The 13,690-nt window shown below is 44.3% G+C and overlaps 1 protein-coding gene across 5 annotated transcripts in view; it reads right to left on the reverse strand.

Moving 5' to 3' along the window:
- LOC114681010 (protein HIRA) overlaps positions 1 to 13,690 on the reverse strand; it is an 88,805-nt gene that overhangs the window by 30,746 nt on the left and 44,369 nt on the right. For all 5 annotated transcript variants that reach the window (XM_028854196.2, XM_028854198.2, XM_028854199.2 and 2 more), the window contains 4 exons: positions 12,277 to 12,492; positions 10,920 to 11,005; positions 5,146 to 5,340; positions 3,198 to 3,359 (listed from right to left, as the gene is read on the reverse strand). In XM_028854196.2, coding sequence (XP_028710029.1) covers positions 3,198 to 3,359; positions 5,146 to 5,340; positions 10,920 to 11,005; positions 12,277 to 12,492 — 659 coding nt within the window. The remainder of the gene's footprint in view (positions 1 to 3,197; positions 3,360 to 5,145; positions 5,341 to 10,919; positions 11,006 to 12,276; positions 12,493 to 13,690) is intronic.

Here is a 13,690-nt window from a genome sequence, read left to right on the forward strand (position 1 = left end):
TATGTACAGCTGGAAGGTCTCAAGACCTTGGGGACACAGCTGCTGAGGAGAGACCAACCCTGGTGTCAGTAAAACTGCCAATTCAAGTTGATCCTCTGTTTCTGAGTCAGCAAGCGTACTGCTGAAGGAAATGGTGATTGTCCATTAGAGCCAACAAGGCAATCATGACATCTCACAGGGAGCACAAGGCCAGCTACAGTGTTTTACTGTCCTCTCCAGTCAGCATGTAGTTCATTCAGTTCAGAATTCTGTCCATTTCCCAAACAGATTCCAGTCCCTTTAAATAGGCATGCGAATGCCTCCTCAACAACAGCCCCACCATTTGGGGGTTTCCTGTAGGTATGTGTCCTCTAGGAAGTACAAGTTTTACATTCAAGGACTTCTCAATAATCTATTTTTAGTTACCTGTACTTTAAGTAGCAAATCTAAGAAATAGTTGTCTAACTATACAGAGATTTGTTTTCTTTTTAAGAGTTTTATAATTTTTAGTTCTTACATGTAGTTCATTGATCGATATTGACCTAGTTCTAAACATAAAATCTTAATTACATCTTTTAAAGACTTTAAGTATATCTACTTTATAATCCCCCTTCTAACAATTCTATGATGAGATTTGTCAAACTCTAACCTTTATATTCTTTACATTCCCTGACATTTTACATGATAGATTCTCTCTCTCTCCCTCCCGTCCCTCCTTTCTATACCACCCCCATGACCCTTCTGTCTCTGCTTCCAGGGTGCTGGGATTTCAGGTGTGTACTACCATGCCAAGCTAGACTGCTTCCTCGCATGTTTTATTACTTTGGATCTAAGTCCATCCAGGTGATGGTTTACCTGTGGCAAAACCCTTTGGGAACAGAAGAATATCGCCAGATTTACATCTTTGCCAAGTGCCCCCAGATGTTAACAGAGCAAAATCCTCTTTTGCACTCACGTCCTGGGTTGGTGACTCCTAGCTGACACACTGACTCCAAGGATACCTAACCCTGGGACGAGTTCAGAGAATCCAACTTCTCTGCCATGTTCCTGCGATACCAACTGGGTTTTCCTGGCACTCCACTCCCAGTGGAGGAGCACTTACTTTCCTAAGGGTCTTGACTTTATATTAGTGGAGCACTTGCAACACCTACATGTCTCAGAACAAAGACTTTTTGTCTTAAACTGATGTGGTCATCCAAACTTAAGGGCCTCTGCTAGCCTGTCACCTAGTATTTATAGTGTAACACAGCCGCCTACTCTGGATTTTTTGTTCACTCACAGATTTTAGGTCCTGGGTACTATGAATAATCACATATTTTAGAGATTTGGGTTTGTTTGCTTTTTTTGAGACAGGGGTCCTATATGGCCCTGGCTGGCCTAGTATTTGCTATGTAGACCAGGCTGGCCTCAAACTTGCAGCAATTCTCCTGCCTCTGCTGATCTAGCATCTTAAAGTGCTTAGTAGCAAGAAGGTTTTCAGATTCTCCTTATGGCTGGATAAAGAAATTAGTAAATAAATCCAGGACAGGCTCCAAAGCTACACAGAGAAACCCTGTCTCGAAAAACCAAAAAAGAAAAGAAAAAAGAAATTAGTAAATAAAATGATGACATGAAAATGTTTACATTTGAATATAAAAATGATTACATCAGATTGTGTGGTGGTATTGTGTTTCCCAAAATATTGTGTATCCTAATAAACTTATCTGGAGTCAGAGACAGAACAGCCACAATATTAAACATGAGAATAGGCAGTGGTAGCACACGCCTTTAATCCTAGCATTCCAGAGGCAGAAATCCATATGTTCAAGGATACAGCCAAGCATGGTGACTCACGCCTTTAATACCAGAAAGCAGCCTTTAATCCCTGGGAGTGATGGTAGAAAGCAGAAAGGTATATAAGACATGAGGACCAGAAACTAGAAGCATTTGGCTGGTTAAGCTTTCAGGTTTCTAGCAGCACAGTTCAGCTGAGAGCCATTCAGATATGAGGACACAGAGGCTTCCAGTCTGAGGAAACAAGACCAGCTGAGAAGTTGGCCAGGTGAGGTTAGCTGTGGCTTGTTCTGTCTCTCTGATCTTCCAGTTCACCCCAATACCTGGCTCAGGTTTGATTTTATTAATAAGAACTTTTAAGATTCCTGCTACAAGATTGAATACTAGATTCAACAACGACTTCATAAAGCAGCAAATCTGTGCTAACCTCTGGGGACTGTTCTCCAAGAACACACCAGAAGCATACAAGCAGTTATTAGACAAGAAACGTCTCAGGAAGAGTCCACTGTAGTTTCAGACATGCCAACATCAAGAACAAATCTCATACAAATGTCCATCTTACTGGACATCTACTGTCTAAGTAGCCACTGCAACAGCCTCTGACCAATGTCCCTGCACTTAACTGTAGGTAACAAAGATTCTATCTTGGACAAGCAGGCCCTTACTGCCCACAGCAGGGTGTATCCACCAGAGGACTCACTGAAGGAAGGCAGCCCAGCCTGTCACTAGTTCTTTTACATTCTAACTCACTAGAACGTGCAGTGAGTTCCTCACTGGGGCAGGTTTGGAGGGGGCCCTTCCAGGAGGCAGTCAAACTCAATGCCAATGGCAGAGGCTTGTTCCATGTACCTCAGGAAGTCACCTGAGTCACCAACCCAGGAAGTCACCAACCCAGGAAGTGAGTGCAAAAGAGGATTTTTGCTCTGTTAACATCTGGGGGCACTTGGCAAAGATGTAAATCTGGAGATATTCTTCCACAACTCTAAGAAATTAAAAAACAAACACACAAGCCAAAAAAAAAAAAAATCACAGCCTATATATTTTGGCTGATGTATGTTAGGAAGATAGAAGAGATGGACAAGTCGTACCAAGTCTGCAGAACTTAGAGGGCCATATGTCCTACAAAGACCTCATTTCAATTTCTTGTGTCTTACTTCACCTTCTGAGCCTTCTATTTCTCCAACCAGAGTTATGCTCTACCCTTCTCGGCAAACTCTGCGATCCTTTCAAGGAGAGCGGACTCAGCAAACTAGAATGCCTGGTTCTTGCGCCTCTTCCCCTGCCATTCCATGGCCACAGTCTCCTCCCGACAACTCTTCCAGCCACCCCCCCACTTCAGCAGCCACTCACTTCTTTCGCTCACAGAGGCCTCTGGAGTATTGCTCTCCTATAGGAGACAGGATGCATGGTGGAACATCTGGGGAAGGATAACATCTACCACCTACCTTTCAACAGCTGTTGGGATCACACTGGTCAAGGAAGGAGCACCTGGTGTGGCTTTGGACCGCTCTGTGAATCGGGAGTCAAATGCTTTCATAGGTTCAATCTTGGATGGGGTTGTTAACACGGAGGGTGACAATGCAGCGGGAGTAGAGGTAGCATTCATACTGCGGAATAAAGACAGCAGAGTCATCAAACACAAGTGACAGAGGAGCTGAAGGTCTAGGACTTACATAATTTGGAGTCTATCTAAAGAAGCATAAGCTCCAAACTTCTTTCTACAAATACAAGAAACCTCAAAATATAATCTACTGTTTCTAATTTTTTTTTAATGTTCATGCACTAAAATTCTGCAACTCTGAGAAGTTCAAAGGCAAACACATTCACATTTTCCTTATGTGAAAACTTGTTCTGACAGTTTTTAGAGTTAGCCTATATACTGGGTCTCCACAACCTGAAGACGGCATGTCCATCCCAAGTGACTCGACCACTAGCTTTACCACTTCCACAGTGGCTCTAGGGAGGAAAGCCCTCACTGGTGTCTTAGAGTCCTGGCCTAATCCTCCCTTCATCTTCAGCCCCGTCTCCTTGGTCCTAAGTGGAATAATGGCAAAGTCTTACACTTTGTGGAATAGCTTGTCCAGCCTTCCTCCTGCTCAACCCTCTCCCAATTCCTGTGCAAAGCGACTGGGCCTTGGCTTACCTTACGCAGGTTACTCTACTTCCATCTGCCTACACCCTACTCTCACAGTGATGCCTGGCAGCCATCCCCGACGGTACTGTTTCCTACTCCATGAGCTCTGGTTCCACCCAAACACTGGTGGCACCAGTCCTTCCCAGACACCCCTGGCTTTGCCTCCTGGGCACCGTGCTGCACTGCCTCCTCCCGGATGTGCACTCATCGTTTCCAATGAGCAGTGACAATTGTTGCTTGGTGCCATCATGCCAGAGCCCAGGAGGAGGCAGCAGTAACCCAACATTTGTTCCACTGACAGAGAAGCATTCTCCTTTATCGGATATGAGTAGTAGGTGCTCTTTAAAATTGGGCCCTACTACCTATTGGAACTATCTTCCTAAAATGCAAGTCACAAAGCCTTCTGTCTCCCCTCTGAGAAAAGCCCAGGCTCCCCAGTTCAGAACAGGAACCTAGCCTTTCCTCCCTTTTCCCAATCCATCTAAGGGACTGGGAGCTCTGCCTCTGCCACTGTCCTGGCTCCCAGCCTTCTCCAGTTGTCCTGTATGGGCTCTGTGAGAAACACTTTTTCTGAAGTCTCATTGAAATCTGCTTGCTAGCCCCCCACCCCCACCCCCCAGTGGACAAACAGCTCTTTCTGCAAAAGGATCCTGAAAGCTACCTTGCAACCCTGAAGCTGCCTTTTCCCTATTGAGGACAAGTGCCTGCTAATGGGTGCCCTGTATATATTTGTTCCTTACAGTGTATATCCCAGGGTAGGAATGTGGCCAATATTCACTCCAGGTTCTTACTCATGTTCCTCCAGTCCTGACTAGATATGATGGGCAGTGAAGACAGGGGACCCTGAGTAAATTTGATTCTAAGTGTGATGGGGAATCTACATGCTCACAGGATTACCCTGACAGTGATGAACTGTGAAACTCACAGCACAATGGAGGTCAAAGTCAGAAATGTCAGGCTACGTCCAGTCTAGATGTACCAGAAAGTGGGATCCTCTTGTAGGCAGTATCTATCTCACTGGCAGGTCCCCAAACCTTTATAACTTTACCCTCAGCCAGCTTCTCTGTCAAGTCCACACAGCCTCAGGGACTAACTTAAACAAATCCTCCTATTTAAGACCCTCATTTGAAACCAAGCATTTCTTCCCTTTTCTAGTGAAGTGGTCATGAACTAAGAATAGAATGAAATTCTTATCCCTGGAACCATGTCCCAAACCTGAATTTTCCCAAGGAGATGACTGCTCATCGGTGTCTACTAACCTGTCCTTACTGACAGACTCGCCTGTAGGCCTGGCACCAGCGGCTGCCGCTGGCTCTGGACAAGGCTTTGAGGCGCCGAAGGAGGGGGTACTGGAGTCCAGTGGCAGTAGCTGCTGACCGCTAGGAGAGGAGAGCATGGTGCCTGCCAGGGAGCTGGAGAGTGGGATGCTGTTAAAGAAGGCCGTGGAGAAGTCCCTGTCATTAACAAGGAAAAGTAAATCAGCACAAAAATGTCACATCTAGTATTTTATAACTTCTAAATAACATTTTTCTGGGTCTTGAGGCATGGGTAATTTGGAAAGTTAAGTTTTAAAAATGAAGGCAGAGGCAGGTGGATCTCTGAGTTCAAGGCCAGCCTGGTCTACAAACAAGCCTGATCCACAGTATGAGTTCCAGGACAGCCAGGTCTACACAGAGAGAAACCCTGTCTCCAAAAAAGAGTTTAAAAAACAAAGCACTTAATATACTGCTTAATTGACTCTTAAGTAAACTAGTAACACATATAAGACTTGGAAAAGGCAACCAGGCTACTATCTATAACTGTTAGATGCTACTGAGCCTACACTGCCCCTGCAGCTCCTACAGCGCCTCCCCTTTGTAAGCTTTCCTACCGGATGGGCATGTAATTTACTTAACAGTCTCTATTGAAAGGCAGGTTTACCTCCCTGCTTCCATGACACATTGCCTCACCAGGAGGTCTGATGTAAGTGCTGAGACTGAGGGACCTGGAGCCAGGGTGACTCCCTGCTTCTGTGACATACTGCCTCACCAGGAGGTATGATGTAAGCGCTGAGGCTGAGGGACCTGGAGCCAGGGTGACTCTGGCCAATTGCAAGCCCACACATTAGTGCACTTCAGTCACTTCCAAGTGCTTGGACTCTCTCCAGTGGGTTATGATCAGGATTAAAGAATATAATGTAGTATATAGAGAGAGCACACAGTAGCTGCTCAAAGACATGGAATTAAATTGCTGTGTAATGTGGGATACATTCGGAGTAATGTAGCAAATGGAATGTTTATACATGGTTTTGATAAGCATTTCTAAAGCTCTCTCCTTTGTGGTTAACTCACAAGCCACTTAGGAGAGTACCTGTTTCCCCACAACCTAACAGGTTTTTTTGGTTGTCATGCTAGTGGTGGTGGTTGTGTTTATTTGTTGGTTGCTTTACACATGCAAAGCAACTGCAATAACACTGAGCATGATATTTTTATTTTGATAAAAAGTCTTAGTAGGTTACCCAAGCTGGCAGTGAACTCACTCTGTAGCCCTTGGCAGGCCTATTGAGTAGCCTGCCCTGCAAGGCCCCCACTTACAGTTTTATCATTTCTTACTATCTGTCAATTTGATGGATAATAAGTAGTATTTTACTACAGTTTTGATCTGCAGTTATCTTGATATAACACTGAATTTTTTCATAGAGAAACATCTGACTTGGGAGAAGGGAACAAATGAGTAAGCAAAAGGTTTTAAGGCCAGGCATGGCAGCACACACCTTTAATACCAGCAATCATAAGGCAAAGGAAGGTGGATTTCTATAAGTTCGAGGCCAGCCTGGTCTACATATGGAGTTCCAGGCCAACTAAGGCTACAAAGTAAGACCTTGTTTTTCAAAACAAAAGTTTAAAGTGACAACAACAAGAAAAAAATGAAACAATAAAACAAGCAAAAAAACTGCTAAGCTGCAGATATAAATGGCTAAAGAGGGTGGGATCCAATGTGGTTTCTACAGTGACAAATCATCCTGGTTCTCATTTATTGAACTGGCCAATGTTTCATCACTAACTGAGACACTGGCTTTAACACTCCCGTAGGGTAGGCGGTGGTGGCTCACACCTTTAATCCCAGCACTCAGGAGGCAGAAGCAGGTGGATCTCTGTGAGTTCAAAGTCAGCTTGGTCTACGAGATAAGTTCCAGGCCAGCCAGGGAGGGCTACATAGTGAGACCTTGCCTTTTTTTTTAAGGCCCTTGAAGTAGGTAATACAAGAACTCAGTTGGTAAACTACTTCCCACAAAACCATGAGGACCAGAGTTTAGATCTCCAACAACCACATAAAAAGCCAAGCACCACGCCATGTGTAATCCCTGCTGGGAAGGTAAAAACAGAACCTTTGGTGCTTGTTGGCTAAACTGGCTGATTTAGTTAGTTCCAGGTCCAGGGAGAGAGCCTGTCTAAAAAAATACAGTAGAGAGCAACGGAGGAAGACACCTGTGTCGGCTTCTGCCTCCACACGCATGCACAAACACTTCGAGATGCACACCAACACCCACACACAAACTTCCTTCAATATTCAGGCCTTTCTAGAAATTGTGTAACATTCCATTGGTCTGCCTACTCACATGTCAGTATCTCCCAGGTTTAAAACATGTTATCTTTTATATTTTAATTTCTGGTAGAGTTAGTCTTCCCTAATCAATCCCTGTTTTTTCCTTCTGAAATATCTTAAATATTATTATTTCTCCATATATCTTCAGAATAACCTTTATAATTCTGAAAACTATAGCTATTTCTCTTGGTTCATATTGAATTTGTTTAGGAATAACTGGCAGTCTTGATATTGAGTCATCTTAGCTAATCAGTAACCTATCTTTCTAGTTTTATTTTGTTGGGTTTTCTTTAGGTCTCTCAAAATTCTGAGAGGTACATATATCTGTACATGCACCTGTGGAGGTCAAAGGTCCACATCGGATATCTTGTCTGTCACTCTCCATCTTTTTCTTTTTTAGACATCATTTTTCTGACTGAACCTAAAGCTCACCAACTCAGTTAAAATGGCCAGCCAGTAAGCCCCAAAGATCTGGCTATGTACACACACACACACACACACACACACACACACACACAAACACACACGGAAACACAAACACAGGCACGTGCGTGTACACACACCAGTACGAAGACGCTGGGGATAGAAACGCAGGTCCTCACGCTCGGCAGCAAGCACTTTCCCCACGGAGCATCTCCCCAATCCACTAAGTGGAATCCTTAAACTTTCTTCACAGATTGACATTTCTTAGCTGGACCTGGTAGAGTACATCTCTAAGCCCTGCTACTCAGGAGGGTGAGGTGAAAAGGTTACTTGTACCTCCAAGTTCAAGACTGGTTTGGGCAACACAATAAGATGTTGTCTTTTAGAAGGAAAAAAAAATCATTTGTGAATGCAATTTCTTCCTTCGTATCTTGTAAAGGAACTGCTTCTAAAGGTATTGCTTGGTCATTTGTATCCAGCAAGTGCCACACCCTCAAATGTCATGCTTTTCCTCGTGGAGTTTCTTCAGGACACAGTTCTACTTTGTAGCCTCCTGCCTCTACTTTCTAAGCTGGAATAAGCAGCATGCAGAAGCACAGTGAGCTTTATTGTTTTTGTTTTTGTTTTTGTTTGTTTTGTTACCCACAGCATTTCCAACAATGTTCCTCTAGATCCTATCATCCTTGACTAACAACACGTTTCATGTTCTCCTTTGGAACTCAGTGTTGACTAACTACAAAGAGCCTCAAGAGGAACATTAAATTATAATCAAGAGAGTAAAAAGTCATTTCACTTCTAAATGTGATATGAAAGACTATTTACCAGTTAATGAAGCTTCTATCTACTTGTATTAAATTGAATTTGAAGTCAGAACAATGCTGAATTTTATCAAAATGCCCCTTAGAACAACTATGGAGGTGATTATTTCATTTGTTTTGATCAGCTGATGTATAGACTTAAATTATTTCCCACAATTTTGAACATTGTTACCTAAAGCTTTATTAGATTTGCTTTATTTTTATTTTTGAGATAGCTATGCTGACCTGGCTGGCCTGGAACTCCCTATGTAGACAAGATAAGCCTAAAACTCACAGATTTCTGTCTTCCTCTGCCTCTCAAGTGCTAGGATCAAAGGTATGCATCATCATATCCAGCCCTGAAATTAGCATCTCAATAAGGTTCTCCATATTACTGTGTTATTTAAGATTCTGCACTGACATCCAGAAACTACATGAGCTTGATATTTATTAAGTTCTTTGTGGTGACCAAGTCTATGGTCCAAGCCTGAGCTCACATGTTCATCTTGCGTCAGTCTCCTGAATAGTTGGGACTATGTGATACACTATAGAGAATCATCATCTGTGTTACATTTGGATGCAAGTTTCCTTTTTATCTCAAACTAGAAAATACAACATGTTATTAGAAGTCCCCTGTGCAGGCTTCCTTAATCTGGTGGCTTTAAGGAGGGTGAACACAATTTCTTCTCTAGCAATATTTTAATTTTAGTAATTTTATTTATATTTATATGTACATATATAGATTTAGAGTTTAGCAAAGTCTCTCATCCTTTTGATTCTTTTGTTTCTTTGTTTTTCCAGACAAGGTTCCTCCATGTAACAGTCCTAGCTGTTCTGGAACTCACTTTATAGACCAGGCTGGCCTCAAATTCACAGATCCACCTGCTTCTGTCTCCTGAGTGCTAGGACTAAAGGTGTGAGCAAATCATGGCCTGGCCAGGAGGATAAAAATTTTTAACAAAAATAATCAAGTTCTGATACCAGAATTAAGTGCCCAGTAGTAGAAAGGTGACTCAAGGCCAGCCAGAAAGACCCCTTTTCCTCTGCCTCGTGATTGTTGTATAAACCTTCCATGTAAGGCATGAGAAGATCCACTGAAAGTTCACCACCACCACCTCTTTCCCTACCCCAGGCCTGCAGTGTTCTAATCACATTTCCACACTTGATTCTCCTAAGTTAGGCAGACGGCCTCAACCCTATAAAGAGGTGTGGGGGTAGTGAAGGTTAAATCACCCTTCTGAGAGGAGTCAAGAGAGCAGGTTCTGAACAGGCAGTTGTACACCTAGCCTGAATTAGGGTTAGCACAATGAAGGAAGCCTCTCTAGCTTTCAAGGGAGACAAGGAAGACCTGGACTCATGGATGGGCAACCACAAAATGTAAAGACTACTGTACGGTCTCTGCGAAAGACTTCCTGATGCCCTGAGACAGTGACCGTGGGGACTACCGCTTTCACAGAAGGACTCAGCACATGTCATTCCTAGAGACCAATCGGTACAAACACATGCCTGACCGCACAGGGGCAGACAACAAATGTAAGGAGGCCATACCTCCCCGCCCTCCACAGAGCAAGTGGTGGATCTCAGAGCCCTACCCTCTGTTCATCAGTTCCAGTTGAGGAATTACCCATGAGGACAGTCAAGTGTGTGTTCAAGGATTAACAGTCAACAAAAACTGGACACAAACTAGAAGTCCACAATTAAGGAGCTGGTTCATTAACTCGTGGTGCATTCAGATGATAGAAATCTGGATAATCAGCAAGCAATGCTTCAGAGGACTATTTATTTAGTGGATGACAGGTCAATATACAGTAACGAGTGGGGAAAGACTAGAAATACAGATATCAAGATGATAACAGAAGCTGGAGAATGATATTTATCCTCCTCTTTGAACGTTTTACTATCTTTCTAATTTTCCAACTATAGATCTTTCATAATTAGGAAAAAACAAACTCTTATAAAAGGAAGAAAGGTAACTTCTTTCCTGTCCTGCCGTCCAGCAGCATGGCAGAGCAGACAGCCAGCAAACGAAGACATCCTGGCCTCAGGCCACTCAGTCCCTATCCTTCCACGTGTGTCAAGAGTGTATGGGGAGCTCTCTGGGGACCAGAGGGTTTTGAGCATGTGGTGGTTGGACCCAGAGTCTTCCAAGACCCTAACTGGCTAACTGGCAAAAGAGAAGAAGACCTCCCCAGACAAGGTCACAGAAAGCTTGGTGAATGAATGAGTACCCAGTGTCCAGCTGTGCTATGCAGAGAGGCGTGATTCTCCTCCGACCATCTGCTGTCCGTGTTTCCACTTGTTTCTTCAGAAGATTCTGGCAAAGGAGAGTCAAATAAATGAACACAAAAGTTTCAGCTAACCACATCCAGAATCAAAAAAAAAAAAAAGTTGTTTATTCTTTTCCCTTCATGATGAAAACACTTAGCTCTTTTAGGAAGTAAATATGAACTACAGTATTGGTAACTGCAGTCTTCACACTACACAACAGAACTCCAGGACTGAGACATGGTGCTCATGCTGTGTTCCGAGCCCCTGGCACCCACTGTTCTTTCTGCTCCTATGAATTTGACTACTTATACTGTCATAGGGCAGTATTTTGTGCTTCTGTCTCTGTTTCACTGTTAGGGTGCATGCATTAAATATGGGTATGCCGTGTATATCACTTCTAAGGAAATGTATTCTGATTCTCCTTTCTATAGCTTTGTTGATACCAAGAAAGTCAAGCAGCTCTCAAGCGCAGACATGTTTAGCGGGGCATGTGCTTGATTTTCAAGAAGAACAGAAAGCTCCCAGATGAACCGGTTCTAAGAGCCTTCTTCTCTGCCATCAATACCAGACATGACCAAACTCGGGTTGTAAGCACACGACATCCAACAGCCATTAGGTACTACAGAGGCCTTAGGATTAAGGTCTGAACCTGTGAGTTACACTCTTACCATAAAGTGGGACTTGCAAACCAACTTTATTTATTTAAAATAAAAAATAAAAAAACAAACGTGTCACTCTGTACCATTCTGTGAACTAGAACACATTATACAGCCCAGGATGGGTTCAAATTTGTAGTGACCCTCCTGCCCCAGGCTGCCAAGTGCTAGAGCCACCATGTCTGGCTTCCATGCTGACTGTTATCACAGCTGCCTTCCTTCATGAAAGGCTTGTAACTGTGATTCCTCATCACATATTCCATCAGAATGACCTGGGAGAGGTTGGCTGACCTCCACAAGCTCCTGGACATGATTTAAGTTCTCAGTAAGCTCCATGTCTCTTCTGCTGCCCTGTCCCATTATCCCTGTCCATCAGTGACATACAGGCTTCCAGAAGAAGGGGAGCCCACACAACTCTGAGGGCAAGTAATCTAATTTCTCAGCACCTACTCTCCTAGAGAGATGAGTAGGTGGAGGCTTTGCAGTTCCTGCAAAGGACAATCTCTTCTATGGCTCCCTTGGGAGCCTCTTCCCCACCACTCAGGCCCGGTCCTATCTTTGTACCTGTCCAGGCCTCCTGTGCCATGTTCCATCTGTTCATTCCTTTTGCTGTCTCTGTGCATGTGCTAATGTCTTTAGTGCCCCTGAGACATGCCCTCACCTTCCGGATATCTTCCAGACTTTCTCCATTGACCACACCCGTGACTGAGGATGCTGAGCTTGTCTCCCTAGCCGTGGCATTCTTCTGGTCCAACTGCTGCTGTTGCTGTCTCCGCTGGTACTTGAGCATTTCAGGGTTCTCAATAACAGCTGTGGAAAGCTGGGCCTCGGTCATGATTGCCAGGCTCTTGCCATAGGTGGACTGGTGAATGCGGCTCTGTAGGAAGCAGGGAGAGGTTTGACCCTGGGTGTGAGTATCACCATGGTCACAGCTGCCCACCAGCAGGTGCACTACAGTGCTGACTCTCCTGGTTCTAAGAGCAGAACGGCCCCAGAGGCCAGCTCACCATCAGTTCCCACTCAACTGCCTGTCACTGCCTAGACAAACCTGTCAAAATCTCTCATCTTTCACAAGATGTTGACAGCCTTCTATGCATCTACAGGTGGGGAGACAGGGACAAGAAATCACCTTTTACACTGACTGGTGCAAAACAAATGTCAATGGGTACTGTCTCAACTGAAATGCAGATGCCTAAATTGGTAACTGCAGTTCTTACATCACACCAAGAACCCTAAGCACTCTCACAGAAGAAACCTGCTCTCTGTGCTCTGGTGGATGCCAGCCACCATGGCAAGAGGTCCCCATGCAACTAGCATTGTATCTCAAGAGCACAGGAGGCTTCTCAGCTACCCCATCATGGTACTTCTGAGCAGGATCTCCTCCCAGCCCTAGGCCCTTGTTAATCCTATGCCATAAGGAGCTAGACAGGAACCTCAGGAGAGGAGGGGCAGCATCCCAGAAGACCGTAGTAAACAGTTTTCATAAGAACATGCTGAGAAGTGGATCCACAAAAAGATGTGCGAATGACAGCGCTGTACCCTGCCTGTCTAGTCCCAGGACAGAGGGACTAGAGGTAACAGGGTCTGGCTCACACCAGATGATGTCTAGTTAGCAGCAGCTTTCTACGACAGGGACTTTGAGACTAACTCCTGTAGGACCTGTGCAGCCCCAGGAACCTTCCCTTCTACCATCCCGTCTCCTGTTCACTCTCTCAAATCAACCTCTGTAATCTCAAGCCAAAATCTGCCTGGACCAAGATTTTTCTAGAGTTCCTTAAACACAAGGTCACTGCCAATGATCGGGAAAGGTAAGATACACAGGATTCTTCTGTGTGCTCTCACAGTGACTCTCCAAGAGGCACTGAAGGGTCCAAGGGTCCTTGATGACAGGGACAAGGCACAATGAAGATTCGAGATCACTCAGAAACTTATTCCTTCTTAAAAGAAAACTGACAGGCTGCCCCCCATTCCAGGCACAGTGCATAAGGTAGAGCTCCACCCCAAGGGAATTTAAATCTGAGTTGAGGGTGGTTGCGCCGCACAGTAGATTAAGAGTAGCTTACCCCCAGCAACAG

Source organism: Peromyscus leucopus, chromosome 12, assembly GCF_004664715.2.
Source record: "Peromyscus leucopus breed LL Stock chromosome 12, UCI_PerLeu_2.1, whole genome shotgun sequence".
In the NCBI taxonomy this organism is placed as follows: domain Eukaryota; kingdom Metazoa; phylum Chordata; class Mammalia; order Rodentia; family Cricetidae; genus Peromyscus; species Peromyscus leucopus.